Source organism: Chlorocebus sabaeus, chromosome 20, assembly GCF_047675955.1.
Source record: "Chlorocebus sabaeus isolate Y175 chromosome 20, mChlSab1.0.hap1, whole genome shotgun sequence".
NCBI classification, from domain to species: domain Eukaryota; kingdom Metazoa; phylum Chordata; class Mammalia; order Primates; family Cercopithecidae; genus Chlorocebus; species Chlorocebus sabaeus.
Window position 1 is genome coordinate 115,343,508 of NC_132923.1, and position 13,656 is coordinate 115,357,163.

Sequence of the window (13,656 nt, forward strand, 5' to 3'; positions counted from 1 at the left end):
AACCCTGTGTTATCAGTATATTATCGCATCCATTCTACTGATGAGTAAGTAAACTGAGGCACAGAGAGGCAAGAGTCACCTGTCTAGGATCACCACACTGCAATGGATAGTTTTGCCTAGGTATTTAACTGTCTGTTGGAAATATTTTTTCCGTGAAAATTAAAGAGACTTGTGATAGTGGTTTGAACGTACGATTCAGAAGTCCAAAGCCATTGTTTGTAGGTAAGTTTTCTCCACTTCAGTTTCTGGTAGGCTTGTAAGATCTTTGTCCCCAGTGTTGTACGGGTTCATTTATTATGCTAGGCACTCTGTGGAAGCCAGGTGTGTCTTGGAGGGGCTTGGTGACTGAACTTCACTAGTTTGGTGCCCCAGCCGGCTTGTTTCACTGGGAAATTCCCAATGGCGCTGTCTGCTATTGGGCCACCAAGGTTTTTTCATAAGTATCTTTCATTCGCCTGCCTAGAAAATTCAGACCTGCTGTCACTTTTCAGAAGCTGTAGAAAGAAGAGGACTTAGGAGTCCCCGCATTTAAGAGTGGAAAGGTTTAATTCTCCCTGTCTCAGCCTGTCGCTTCATTTGTCTCTGTGTTTTGTGTCCCCTGTGAATGTTAGGTTTTGTTGTCCGAAAATAAGCATGTAGTCTTTGGTGGCTAGAGGGGACAGTGATCTCAAGGGCCGAGAAGGGGACCTCTTAAGTAGACTTTCCATCCCTTCTCTCATTTTTTGTAAATCCCTACCTTTACTTCGTGAACCCCCAGTTCTTGCGTCTGTGGGGACAGTACTGCAGTGTAGCAAATCTGGCTACTTCTTGACTTTTGCCAACTTAGAGTTAATTTTTATTGTGTCTCATTCACCTTCTTTTAAACCCTTATAATTTTTATCCCTGTTGTTCCCTCTGTTGTTTTCATCTTTATAGCTATGTGTCTTTTTATATATATATATATATATAAATCCTTTGGTGTGGTGGTTCACATCTATAATTGCAGCACTTTAAGAGGCTGAGGCATTTGAGAGCAGCCTGGGCAACGTAGTGAGACCACATCTCTATTAAGAAATAAAGTAAAAATTAGCCAGGCAAAGTGGCACATGGCTGTAGTCCTAGATACCCAGGAAATGGAGGCAGGAGCATTGCTTGAGCCCATTAGATCGTGGTTACAGTGAGCTATGATCACACCACTGAACTCCAGCCTGGGTGATAGAGTGAGATCCCATCTCTAAAAATAAAAGTTTATTTTTTATTTTTTATTTTTTATTGTGATTTAATGATGTTTCATGAGGCACTTAAAGTAAATGCAGTTTTAAACATTTTAACCTGGAAAGTCCTTGACTTAAATTTTGATATTTTTATAACAAAATTCCTGTATATTTCTAATGTATTATATGTATTTAATATATCATAGGTTTTGTGTGAATTAATCATTGGATTATATTCCATTGGAAGATTTACTATCCTAGAGTTCAGTATTTGTTGCAGATATTTTATAAGAAGCTTTATAATACAGATATTATATGTATCAAGTTTTCTTATCCATTTTACTTTGTAGTCCTTTAAGTGAATAACTTTCCTATAGCTTACCTTGTTTATTACACCTAGTTTGCTTAGATGATGGGCTGTGTTGTGTTTTGTTGTTTTGAGAGTACTTCTTGAGATGTCCCGAAACCCAAAGTGTTATATGCAGTTTGAACTAGATTTAGGGTGAGGGGTTGAGGGTCATTTATCCAGTATCTCTAAATTCATTGTTAACTAGATTTCTTTTTTTACCAGAAGAATCTTTGAGTTTTAGAATATCCAGTTATGTTTAGTGAATTGAATCTCTCTTGACTACTTTGATCTTGTTTTGGGAGATATTGCTCATAGAATGGATTTAGTTGATTGGCTTTCTCTTAAAATTTAAGAAATAACATGATTCATTGCAGGATACAAGTTTAATTTCTAACAATTTATATGTTACAGTGAAAAGAGCAACCCAAATTTATTTAACTATTTTGAGGTCATAGACAATATTCAAGTATATTTATTTCATTATTAATTACATTAATTGTATTAATATTCATAGTTAATATTACATATTAGCAACTACTGTGGTAGTAATTATTAGAATAATAGGAAATTAAATTTAGAAACTCAGCTAAGAAGTAGAGTGAAGGACTATATATATTTATTACCAACTAGACTATAGTAAAATGATTATTTACTATTATTCTGATCTCAGAAATGAATTTCGGTTGTTCTTTCCTAATCTTATGAGAAACACTCATCCCACATAAAAGCCAGTCACTACCTAAAAGTACCCCGACATCAGAATGAAGCCGTGCATCCACAGTGTCTGTGGTCTCCTCTGCTCATTTAATAGTAAAGTGTGTGTGCACATTCCCATTATTGTTTCCTCATAACCACATGGAGTTATACTACACAAAGAATCTCTTTTTTTTTTTAAAGCATAAAAAAGAAACCATTTAAATATTATAATTGCCATGGAGTTCTTTCCAAATCAGGTCATGGAAATCTACCTTAATCTTTTTTATAGTTACATTATACTTCACCATAAGGACTTACTAAGTTAAGGTTTGATAATCCAATTACTCTTTTTCTTTCGTTTTTAAAAAATAAATTCCCTAATTGTGTCTGAGGATGGGCATGTTAGAGTAAGTTTTCATAGACTTGCGGGAAATTTAAATTAACAGCCCACCCAGAAAGAAAATACATGTTTATTTTGTGACCTCATTTCTCTGGTAACAAGTTTATTAAAGCAAAATAATTTTTTGAGGATTATTCAGAGATCCAGAAGAGGTGAGGGGTAGAAGTTAAGTTGCATTTTGAGGTATTATACATTATAGGGACCAGGCATAGTGGCTTATGCTTATAATCCAGCATTTTTGGAGGCTGAGGTAGGAGGGTTGTTTAAAACCAGAAGTTGGAGAGACTCCCTCTCTACAAAATAAAATATTAGTCAGGCATGGTGGCTCGTGCCTGTTATCCAAGCTACTCAGGAGGCTAAGGCAGGAGGATTGCTTGAGCCCAGGAGGTGGAGGCACCAGTGAGCTATGATCGTGCCACTGTACTCCATCCTGAGCGACAGAATGAGACCCCGTTTTTTTTTTGTTTTTTTTTGAGACGGAGTTTTGCTCTGTCACCCAGACTAGAGTGCAATGGTGTGATCCCAGCTCACTGCAACCTCTGCCTCCCGGGTTCAAGCGTTTCTCCCGCCTCAGCCTCCCACGTAGCTGCAATTACAGGCGTGCACCACCACTCCCAGCCAATTTATTTTCGTATTTTTAGTAGAGATGGGGTTTCACCATTTTGGTCAGGCCTGTCTTTAACTACTGACCTTGTGATCCTCTCACCTCAGCCTCCCAAAGTGCTGGGATTACAAGCGTGAGCCACTGCCCCCTGCCTATTTTCTATTAAATAAAAAAAAATACATTTTAAAATATATTATGGGGTTTGAATGAGCTATAGACCTGGGTTTGTTTGTTTGTTTTTTGAGACAGAGTCTTGCTTCTCACCCAGGCTGGAGTGGAATGGCACAATCTTGGCTCACTGCAACCTCCGCCTTCCTCATTCAAGCAATTCTTCTGCCTCAGCCTCCTGAGTAGCTGGGATTACAGGTGCCTGCCACCACGCCCGGCTAATTTTTGTATTTTGAGTAGAGACAGGGTTTCGCCATGTTGGCCAGGCTGCTCTCGAACTCCTGATCTCGTGATCCGCTCGCCTTGGCCTCCCAAAGTGCTAGGATTACAAGTGTGAACCACCAAACCTGGCCTTAGACCTGGTTTTGTTTTTTTGTTTTGTTTTGTTTTGTTTTGTTTTGTGTTTTTGAGATGGAGTCTCTCTGTGTTGCCCAGGCCACTGCAATGTCTGCCTCCCAGACTCAAGCAGTCCTCTTGCGTCAGCCTCCGGAGTAGCTGGGACTACAGGCGAGCACCACCATACCCAGCTAATGTTGGTATTTTTAGTAGGGGCAGGGTTTCATCATGTTGGCCAGGCTGATCTCAAACTCCTGACAAATGATCCATCTCCCTCGGCCTCCCAAAGTGCTGGGATTACAGGAGCAAGCCACTGTGCCTGGACTATAGACCTGGTTTCGTATCCCAGCTTTATTACTTGCTAGCTGTTATATTCATCTTTCTAAATTCATTTATTATGGAAAAATGTAGTATGTATTTAGAAAGTTCCTGGCTTTATTACTCTTAATAAATCTACAGGTACCTTGCCAATGGGTGCGGAAACAAACATATGACGTTAGAAATTTAAAGATCGTTTTCCGGGTAATGACCAATATGGATAGATAAGTGAAGTTCACTAACTTACCGCTTTGAAACAGCTGAAACAATACTAAATATAACCACAAGTAGAGCCAGAGGAGAAAGGTCCTGGCAGAGTGGCAGTGACTAGTATTTTTTTTTTTTTTTTTTATGTCTTCTGGGATTTTTGAAGATTGAAGGGGATCTTTAGAATAAATTGCAAATAGCAAACAAGTTGGTGCTTGACTGGAGATGGTTTTCAGATTGAACAGTAGATTGCTTTATCTTGTTTGAATTGATAACTTAAGGTAATGGTCCTGTGATGGTTGGACGCAGCTGTCAAAATATTATTTTAATGTGGTGTGATTTCAGGATTAGTCAAATGGGAGACAATAAAGTCTGCAGGAAATGATAACCTTTGAGTGTGGGAGAACATGTGATTTTGTTAAGCAGCCCCTGCCATGGCACAGAGGTCCCAGGACTCCTGGAATCCCATTTTTGACTACTTCCTTCCTTGCAGGGTGAAAGAAAATGCACGGTTTTAGCTTTGTACATTTGTTTTTATCTCATGATTTTTTTTCAACCACGGACCTAGATTAAAGACATAAAATTGAGGTTAATGGCTACCTCCTTTAGAATTAAAATGAAATTGGAAATTCAGAAGTTTTTGAAAACAAGAAAAGAGAGCTAGAAATACCACACTTTAGCAAAGCAAGAAAAGTGCACCTATGGATTTTTCTTAAGTTTAAGAAATAGGAAATAGATATTGACTTTTTTTCAGCTTTTTTTTTTCTTCAATTTTTTTTTAAACTCAGGTGAGTTATGCATATCTGAAAATGAAAGAAGGCTTGTTTCTAAAGAGGCTTGGAGCAAACTGCAGCAGTACTTTCCAAAGGCTCCTGAGTTTCCAAGTTACAAAGAGTGCTGTTCACAGTGCAAGGTACTGAATGCTACTGACATCTGGGGAAATGGCATGCCACCTCCTGGGTTGACTTCCCAGGGAAATTAACATTGTACTTCTGACGGGGGTGTAGGGAGGAGGCAAGTCATGTGCTGTCAGCAGGAGACAGTTGATTGCTTCATTCTCTTTCAGATTTTAGAAAGAGAAGGGGAAGAAAATGAAGCCTTACATAAGATGATTGCAAACGAGCAAAAGACTTCTCTCCCAAATTTGTTCCAGGATAAAAACAGACCGTGTCTCAGTAACTGGCCAGAGGTATAATGATTCCCACAAAGGAAAGAATGCATCTTTACTTTTTAAGGCCCTTGCCAAGTTCCCAGTGAGCTATTTCAGAACAACCCAGAACTTCTCATATTCTCATTTGTTTAGTTATCTAACCAAGGGATTTACTCCAGCCTGCTATTTTTTGGTAGAGGACTGTGTTTTCATTTTATTTATAAAACTTGAATAAGGACAACCAAAGTATATTATAAGGAATTTGTGTTAAGCAGGTGGTAAATTGATGGATACTGTTTTGTGATTTTTGTGTTCTAGGATACGGATGTCCTCTACATCGTGTCTCAGTTCTTTGTCGAAGAGTGGCGGAAATTTGTTAGGTAGAAACAAAATATGTTTTATTTCCTTTATTGTTATTATGACTCGGTTTGACTCTGGTATTTTTTAAGATTTCATGGATTCTGTTTGTTGTACCCTTCATGGTTACTTTCACCAGCACACACTGAAAGCTTTCTTTTCTATTAAGTTAAATGAATAAGCCTAAGAAACACATTTAATTACTAATATTTTCTTAAATATATCTCTGATTTTGAAATAATTATTTTAAAATCTTCTCTTTCGTCATGCAGTAATTAGGTATATTTCTCCTCCTTGTCTTATTTGAGTAGAAAGCCGACAAGATGCAGCCCTGTGTCATCAGTTGGGAACAGCGCTCTTTTGTGTCCCCATGGGGGCCTCATGTTTACATTTGCTTCCATGACCAAAGAAGATTCTAAACTGTGAGTTCCTTTTCTTTATGTGATTTTTTTTCTTTTCTCTTTCTGATGATTAATAAAGTGTGTTTAGGAAATTTCTCATCTGACATAGTCTATTTTAAGAATTTAGTCCTTTGCTGAATTGTGGGTTCCCCCCCCTTTTAAAAGAAAAGAAAGACTACTTCTCCAGGAAAGACAAGAGGCTGCCAAGGTTATTTGTCTTTTTGCTCCTTCCTTGTCCCTCTTGGAGACAACACAGCCACCCTTTCTCCTCCCCCCGCTGCTGGTGACCAGCACTGTGACCTCTTTTCCAGAATCACAGAATCAACATGGTCTTGGTTGTAGGTTTCGTTGTGCCACTGCCAGGCTTCAGACAATTAAAGGAGGACGATAGCAGGGTGGCAGAGCAAAGCCACTGCACTGGTCATCTGGAATTCTAGGGTCTTAGAACCAAAATTTTATTCCATGCTTTAAGTACTTCCAGAGGTGTTCATCTGTGAATTTCTCCCCTGATTTTACCAAAAATCATTATATACGAGAAGGTAGAATGCTTCCAACATTGTCAGAAAAATCAGGAAAAGGAAATTGGAACACATAAATAAAAATGCTGTTGGGGTTAAGCTAGAGTTTTATTATTCATATTTCAGTACTTCAACATCATTGAAGGGACTTGAAAGTTTATATATTCTCTACATTTTCTCCCTACCTCTTTCTCTCCCTCCCTCTCTGCATCCCTCCTTCCCTGTTACTCTCTCTCTTGCTCTTCATCTCTCTTCTGTTTCCTCCCTCCCTTTCTTCCTGTCATTGTTATTACTGCAAATGTCAGACTTCAGGAAAATATACCAATAAGCAAATGTGTGTTACCAGTCAGTTTAAAAGTTAAATGGTTCAAATATGATTAAAGGCCCCACAGTGCTTATCCTTCTGTTGCTACTTCTCTCTCTGTCTCCCACCCTTCCTCTCGCAGGAACCACTGTCGTGAATTTACAGAGTTTATCTGTCTCAGAAAGTATTCTGTTAAAAAAAAAAAATACATGCACATAATGTCTTGCATATTTAAAACTTTTTATATAAATGGCATCATACTGTATTTATACTTCTGCAACTAACTTATTTTACTCAATTATGTTTTTGAGATCTAACCATGTTGATTCATGTAATTTCAGTCCATTTAGTTTCGCTGCTGTGGTAACATTCCTTTGTATAAAAACCTATTCTTTGTTGATGATATGTATCTTTTCCCTCTAATTCCTTTGGATTAAATGTTAGTGTTGATGGTTTTGGTTTAGCAGACTAATGGATTATGTTAATTCTCTTTATTTCCATGTGTCTTAAGGCATGTTGTGTTTTTTTTGCACAGTATAGCTCTCATATGGCCCAGTGAGTGGCAAATGATACAAAAGCTCTTTGTTGTGGATCATGTAATTAAAATCATGAGAATTGAAGTGGGAGATGTAAACCCTTCAGAAACACAGTATATTTCTGAGCCTAGTAAGTTTTCATATTGCTTTTGGTTTCTGTAGTTAAGAGCTGACATTTTAAAAAGAATGGGTGTGTGTCAGCGTTGTCTACTTAAAGATCGTGTGGCGGTCCCAACTCCCTAGGTGGAAACTCTCATTATAATCATCTCATTATTTGTACATTTCTTTATGGACAGTAAATGAATTTCCTTATCATTTGCATGTAATAGAAAATATTATTAAGAGTTTGGGCCAGCACACTAGCTCACACCTATAATCCTAATACTTTGAGAGACTAAGATGGAAGGATTGCTTAAGGCCAGGAGTTTCAGATCAGCCTGAGCAACATAGCAAGACCTTCTCTCTACAAAATAATAAAAATGTAGCACATGTCTGTAGTCTGAGCTACTTGCTGAGAGTCTGAGTCAGGAGCATGGCTTGAGCCCAGAAGTTTGAGGCTATAGTGAGCTACGTTCATACCACTGTACCCCAGCCTGGATGATACAGCAAAACCTTGTCTCAAAACAAGAAAATGTTACTAAGAGTTTAATGAATATTCACTAGTAACTTTGATATATGTTTTTAGATCTTTGATTCTTTAACAATGATTCCTCAGCCACTTCTGTTTTCCCTTTTTTTTTTTTTCAAAGAACTCTGTCCAGAATGCAGAGAAGGCTTATTGTGTCAGCAGCAGAGGGACCTGCGTGAATACACTCAAGCCACCATCTATGTCCATAAAGTTGTGGATAATAAAAAGGTACTGGTCCCTCTTGTGGCGATGACTAGTAATGATCAAGCGTGCTCTTTGACTTGATTTGCTGTTGTATTTGCACTGAGGGTCTGCGTAGGACTGCATTTTTGTTCCTTCAGAGCTGTTTGGCATCAGAATTGAAATTGGACAGTAATTGAAAATGAACAGTTATGTGATTGTATGAGAATTTAGTTTGTTATTAATTGATACATAGGTATTTATTGAATGTCAGCTGTGTTCCAGGAATGGTCCCGGTGCTGAGGATACAGTGATAAAGAAGGCAGGTATAATACCTGCTTTCAAAATTTTAGGGACCTAGTGAGAAAGATCAGGAATAAACTATAAATTCATATGATTTCACACAGAAATGATTGTTTTGAAGGAAATTTAGCAGGGTACAGTGGAGGTTAGCGTGAGACAGGGAGTAGACAGGAGAGGCATCTTGGAGAAGTTGTTTTTACCCAAACCCTCACTGTCAGGGATGCAGCCTGGGAAGTGTTTTCCAGGCAAAGGAAACAAAGGTCAAAAGGATAAGCCTAATGTGCTTATGCAACAGAGTGAAAACCATTGCACCTAGAACAGTGCTGTCTAATAGAGCTTTCTGTGGTGATGGACAGGTTCTAGGTTCTGTATCTGTGCAGCGCACTTCAGTAGTCACTGGCCACGTGTGGCTGTGGAGCATTCGACGTGGCTAGTGTGACTGAGGAATTTAGTAGTTGATTTAAAATTAAATAGCTGCATGTGGCTAATGGCTACCCTAGTGGCTATGGCTGATCTAGAATGAAATGTATTCCAAGAAGGGATCATGATATGGAATGAGCGACCATACACTATCAGGTTTTATACATCATACCTTCATCAAGACCGGGTTTATTGGGTTTATTCCCAGTGTAGCTATAAGCCCCTGCAGAGTTTCACGCAAGGCCATGATATGATCTGATTTATAGTTTTAAAAAAATCACCCTGGCTATAGTGTTTGGAATTGCCGTGAGGGCATTACAGGAATAAGAGAGGCCAGTTAGAGCCTCTTGCATTGACCTGCAAGGACAGGTGAAATCGATTGGATATATTTGGGAAGTGGAGGTGTTAATACTTGCTTGGATTGGATTTCCAAGCATTTTTATTATATTAGGGATGGCTCTTGGGTAGATCCTGACCCAGATCTCTAGATATCTTATTTATTTAATTCCACGGTTTCTAGGATTAAAGACAAAACGGAATATGTTTTATTTGATGCTTGTTTCCAAACACATTTTTTAGAAGGGTAACTTACAAATTATGCTCTGGAGGCCAAGGGTTCTGCTTTACAAGTTAAATAAACTAAGGCCTTCATTTCCTAATTTGTTGAGAAAATGAAGTTAATGAGTATAAATGTCTCTGTTTCTCCCTGTAGAATTTTCTTAAATCTCTAGTTCTCTAGTATAAAATAGTATCCAATTTAGCTGTAGTTTCATTGTTCAGTTTAATACGAGTATTTCATAGTGTTCTGCAAGAGAACGCTTCTTCCATCTTTCATTTTCTCAATTCTTAAAGAGCATGTGACTCCTGCCACTTGAATAGTTTGAGAACTTGAAAAGGCTTGAACAATCAGTGTGCTGGGGAAGGTGTCAAGCACCTTCGAACTTCTGCAAAATAACATCATTGTACAAGACTGATAGTAATAACTGCTCTGCAGAGACCTCTTAAATGTATGGTGAGCACATTAAATACTACAAGAATAAGTCATAGGGTAAAAAACCAACATGTTAAAAGAGCATAGAAAACCGAGAAGGCTTGATTCTTGATCCACTTTCCAGTCTATAATCCCACCATGATAAAGGTGTTCCTCCTCTTGATAAAGGTTGCCGGTCCCAGCCCCTACATCCTCCATAGCCTGCCTTCCTAGGGTCTGACCTACTTCTCTTTGTTGTCCTGGCACATTCAGGTGATGAAGGATTCGGCTCCAGAGCTGAATGTGAGTAGTTCTGAAACAGAGGAGGACAAGGAAGAAGCAAAACCAGATGGAGAAAAAGATCCAGATTTTAATCAAGTACGTGTTGAAGCTGCTTTTCATTGTTATACTTTCTGCTGTTTTCTCTTCGAGAGCAGCCACTCGAAGCCCCTGGCCATCTCTCTGTACCCTATATGGGCTATTGGTTCTTTTCTTTCCTTTCCTTTTTTTTTTTTTTTTTTGATACAGAGTCTCACACTGTTTCCTGTGCTGGAGTGCAATGGCACGGATCTCAGCTCACCACAACCTCCGCCTCGCAGGTTTAAATGATTCTCCTGCCCCAGCCTCCTGAGTAGCTGGGATTATAGGCGCCCACCACCACACAGGGCTAATTTTTTGTATTTTTAGTAGAGACAGGGTTTCACTGTGTTGGTCAGCCTGGTCTCAAACTCCTAACCTCATGATCCGCCCACCTCAGCCTCCCAAAGTGCTGAGATTACAGGCATGAGCCACTGCACCTGGCCAGGATATTGGTTCTTAGCTCCCATCCTTGTCTTTCCTTAGTTTTGGTGGCATGCTACAGCCGTCCTGATTTCTCATGAAAAGCCATGAACCACATGATTCCAGAATGAATATATTTCTTGCTATTAAGTAAGAAAGGCTAAAATGTAATGTGATGATTAAATTTTTAGCTGAGAAAGAAGACTAAAACGACACATACCTTGGTTTCCGGTTCAATCAGAATCTTTATGAAAAAATTATTTAACTCAGATTTTCTCATTACAAACAATAACCTTAATAATGGAGTATATGAAGTCTCTAATTAAGATGTTAATCAAGCGATCAGATCAGCTGATGTGTTAGTCTTTCATTTTTCATTGTAGCACACTTTAAATTCTTGCATTAAGATGGACTGTTTTCTGGATGCAGTGTCTCACACCTGTGATTGCAGCCCTTCAGGAGGCTGAGGCAGGAGGATCACTTGAGACCAGGAGTTTGAGGCCAGTCTGGGCAATAGAGCAAGATCCCATCTCTACAAGAAATAAAAAATTAGCTGGGCATGGTGGCACATGCTTGTAGTCCCAGCTACTCAGGAGGCTGAGGTGGGAGGATTGTTTGGGCCTAGGAGTTCCAGGCTGCAGTGAGCTGTGATTGTGCCACTGTACTCCAGCCTGGGCAACAGAATGAGAGACCCTGTCTCAGAAAAATAAATTTAAATAAGTTTTCTGGACTGTGTTGCTAGGATTTTCTTCTGTTTTTGTTTTTTGTTTTTGTTTTTGTTTTTGTTTTTGTTTTGAGACAGAGTTTTGCTCTTATTGCCCAGCTGGAGTGCAGTGGTGTGATCTCAGCTCACTGCAACCCCTGCCTCCCAGGTTCAAGTGATTCTCCTGCCTCAGCCTCCAAGTAGCTGCGATTACAGGCATGCGCTACCACGCCTGGCCAATTTTTTGTATCTTTAATATAGACGGCGTTTCACCCAGGCTGGTCTCGAACTCCTGACCTCATGATCCTCCTTCCTTGGCCTTGCAAAGTGCTGGGATTACAGGCGTGAGCCACCACACCCGGCCCGTAAATTGTCTTTTGAGAATAGGAAATCGTGGGACTATGGTTGATGTTGGTGGAGATAAGTTTCAGCTTCTCAAAAAGTCAGACCCCCACATTGGAGGATATTTTGTACTTTAAACTCATGGATATTCTACTCTACTTAGAGTTTTATTTTTAACAGATGAGATGTTTGTTTTCTTTCTTTACTGCTAAAATAGTGTAGTGAAATTATAGATAGCGTTCTCCCTGAAAGAATGAAAGTGTTAAAATAGCCATCTGCCGTATCTGTGACAGAGCAGAGGTATCTGGGCTTGTTGTCCTGTCTGCACGTTGATACTGTTACTTCATTTTTAACATTGATTGAGAGAGTCTGAAAAGCCCTCTTGATTTGAATCTTGGTGTGCCCAAAATAAATGTTACTTGTGGTTTCCCAACTGGTATAAAGGGATGTCAGCATTTGTTTTCCATGGCTTATTGGAGCTCATAAAATAACCTCAAAACACCTGTGAAGAAGCAAAATCATGCAGTTTGTGACAGTGATCAGCCACTTTTTAAGTTGTCCTTCCTAATCTGTATTTCAGTCAGTCAACACTGGAGGGTCCTTTGCTTCAGTGCTAACCAAATCTGTACACTTGATGAGAATGCAGGTTTTCAGTTTAAAGGGGATATTTTTCTATAGTAAGTGATGCCCTTATTAAACTCTGTGTGCATATATACATCTTGTGTTCCTTGGTATAAGAAACAGGGTAAAGAAGGGCAGCAAAGTCATGTCTGCAAATGCTTGTTGAGACGTATTAGTTGACTCGGTACTAATATGCCTCCACAAGCGTTTGCAGACATGACTTTGCTGCCCATTACCCTGTTGTCAACTCTGTTTTCATGTCCCCGTCTCTGTGGTGGGGATATCTCTGTGGTCTATACAAGCCATCTTTCAAGCCACATATTGTACAAACTCAATTGTGTGCTTTTTAGTTGATATATTAAAAGTGTGTGTGTATGGCCAGGCGCAGTGGCTCTCGCCTGTAATTCCAGCACTTTGGGAGGCTGAGGCAGGTGGATCACTTGAGGTCAAGAGTTTGACACCAGCCTGGCCAACATAGTGAAACCCCATCTCTACTAAAATTACAAAAATTTGGTGTGGTGGCGCGGGCCTGTTATCCCAGGTACTGAGGAGGCTGAGGCAGGGCAGGAGAATTGTGGAGGTTACAGTGAGCCAAGATCACGTCACTGCACTCCAGCTTGGGCGACAGAGCAAGACTCTGCCTTAAAAAAAAAATGTGTATGGGCCGGGCGCGGTGGCTCAAGCCTGTAATCCCAGCACTTTGGGAGGCCGAGACGGGCGGATCACGAGGTCAGGAGATCGAGACCATCCTGGCTAACACGGTGAAACCCCATCTCTACTAAAAAAAATACAAAAAAAAACTAGCCAGGCGAGGTGGCGGGCGCCTGTAGTCCCAGCTACTCTGGAGGCTGAGGCAGGAGAATGGCGTAAACCCGGGAGGCGGAGCTTGCAGTGAGCTGAGATCCGGCCACTGCAGTCCAGCCCGGGCTACAGAGCAAGACTCCGTCTCAAAAAAAAAAAAAAAAAAAAAGTGTATGTATGGGTGTACATATCCATCCCGATTCAGGACTGCATTCTCTTTTGTCTGGCAGTACTGTATGTTTTAGTTATTATCACTTGGTATTATGGTTTAATAATCAGTTGGGAACCTTTTTTTTTTTTTTTTTTTTTTTTTTTTTTTGAGACTGAGTCTCACTCTGTTGTCCAGGCCGGAGTACAGTGGTGTGATCTCA

General features: G+C 39.7%; 1 protein-coding gene across 4 annotated transcripts in view; it reads left to right on the forward strand.

Moving 5' to 3' along the window:
* USP48 (ubiquitin specific peptidase 48) overlaps window positions 1-13,656 on the forward strand; it is a 104,462-nt gene that overhangs the window by 70,997 nt on the left and 19,809 nt on the right. For all 4 annotated transcript variants that reach the window (XM_007980132.3, XM_007980133.3, XM_007980134.3 and 1 more), the window contains 7 exons: window positions 5,060-5,184; window positions 5,338-5,460; window positions 5,740-5,801; window positions 6,090-6,200; window positions 7,537-7,667; window positions 8,287-8,393; window positions 10,312-10,416. In XM_007980132.3, the coding sequence (XP_007978323.1) occupies window positions 5,060-5,184; window positions 5,338-5,460; window positions 5,740-5,801; window positions 6,090-6,200; window positions 7,537-7,667; window positions 8,287-8,393; window positions 10,312-10,416 (764 nt within the window). The remainder of the gene's footprint in view (window positions 1-5,059; window positions 5,185-5,337; window positions 5,461-5,739; window positions 5,802-6,089; window positions 6,201-7,536; window positions 7,668-8,286; window positions 8,394-10,311; window positions 10,417-13,656) is intronic.